Below are 1,883 nucleotides of genomic sequence, written 5' to 3' on the forward strand. Positions count from 1 at the left end.
GAATTTGGAAAGACACAATACGGATTCTTTTTCTTAATACAGATATTGGTTTTTATAATCTAACTGAAGCTATAAAAAAATGAGATCTGAGTTTCTGTTAGGCCAAAGATTTCGTATATAGAACATTGGGAATCACGTCACAGAACATTGGAATTCACGTCAACGTTTCACTTCAATCAATCGTAAAGGAAGTGGAGATTATCCACGCAGGAAGATCTCGATGAGCAATGAGCCGATTCGGCATGTGCGGGTTTCTTACCACTTGTGCGAGAAGCGATCTTGTCGACGGGTGGCCAGGATATTTTCAGAAGAAAGTCTTCCTCCTCGCGAGATTGGGGCAGAGATACATTCAGTCGCACCACCACATCGCATAATCTACACGACTTATACTAGACACGATCTTCCTCCTCCAGCAACCGCACTACCTCTGAAATAATATTTCCTTATCATAAAGTGACGATAGGATAGTAAATAACAATTCGGATTTAGCGAATATTCAAATAATATTCGAGATGATTATTCGTTTATTCATTTGGATTTGCGGATAATCCAAATCTTAACGTTCTCGAATTTACACGAATCTTTGAAATCTATATAATCTGAATCAGAATATAAAATTATAAAAAATACTGTACATTTTTGTATTTTTTATAATCATAATATTTTATAATCATCATATGATAAAAATGTATACTTAAAATTTATGTGCCAGATAAATTTGCAAATTCACACAAATTATTTAACACATCTCTTTTAATTAAAATTCAGATGTGATCGTTGTGATCTTTTGTAATCGCATAATAATTATTTCGAATAATCCAAGTTTTCAATTATAAATATATATAGTTTCAGTGAACCACTTATTAAAATACATACCATTTTTCACACACATATACTTACACACATTTACACGAGTTAATATTTTACAGATAAAATAAAGATAAAATACTTGGTGAATTTTTGGAGGATAAAAATGGAACAATGCATTTATTCATCGAGAGAAAGAAAAAGAGAAAAAGAGAACCGTGTATTTTGTAGTATTATCTCCACAAAGTTCGGATAGAATATTTCGAAATAAGCAGCGCTTATAGTTTCTATGAAATTCAATCATTACTGTTCATTACTGTTATATACGCTTAAGTACATCCATTGCTACATCAGTTATATGTATATGATATTCGAAATTTCGTTGTGGCATTTAAATTCAAGATTACTACTAGTTCCTTTTATAACTGAAATAACAATGATTTTTTTCATTTTTCAAGTATATTAGTAATTTGAGATTCTGAGCAGAGATGACAAATTTCAATTCGCAATTGGACATAATCATGTAATATAAAACCAATTCCAAAGCCAATATTCTTGTTAGCTTTTCTACAGAAACATTTTACTTTCACTTTTTCTGTAAAAATACTGAGAGAAAATTTTATTTTGTTACAATCTTAATATACAATACTATGTTAAAAACAAGCAGATCGTAAAGCGTTATAAATATTACTTAAATTTTATATGTCACATGTTGCAAAATATATCATAATGTATTAACATTATATTTTGCAACGTTATAATCTAAATTTCAAAAATTAATGATTAATTTCACATATTAGTTTAATATCGGCTGTATAGAAATATTATTTATTTAAATATTGCTTTTATTTTTCTGTATTATTCATGGAAAATCTGTTAAAACAATAAATCTAGTAGTATTAAATCCTGCACCGTGCGACTTTGTATTTTATTGTCATTTTACTATCAGTCACGCAGATCAAAAACATTTTCATGGGATGGATACAATAATTAAGCTTCGGACAAGTAGGAATTAGAGCAGGACTAATTGTTCATTCAAAAGTTTAGGGAAACGTACGGTATATATATATATATAT

General features: G+C 29.2%; 1 protein-coding gene across 1 annotated transcript in view; it reads right to left on the minus strand.

Moving 5' to 3' along the window:
• Nucleotides 1–389: 389 nt before the first annotated feature.
• Nucleotides 390–1,883, minus strand: part of LOC108685630 (cholecystokinin receptor-like) — a 26,112-nt gene continuing 24,618 nt past the window's right edge. Inside the window, exon 9 of the mRNA XM_018190512.1 lies at nt 390–427. Within this exon, the coding sequence (XP_018046001.1) occupies nt 390–427 (38 nt within the window). The remainder of the gene's footprint in view (nt 428–1,883) is intronic.

Source organism: Atta colombica, unplaced genomic scaffold, assembly GCF_001594045.1.
Source record: "Atta colombica isolate Treedump-2 unplaced genomic scaffold, Acol1.0 scaffold155, whole genome shotgun sequence".
Taxonomy (NCBI): Eukaryota; Metazoa; Arthropoda; class Insecta; order Hymenoptera; family Formicidae; genus Atta; species Atta colombica.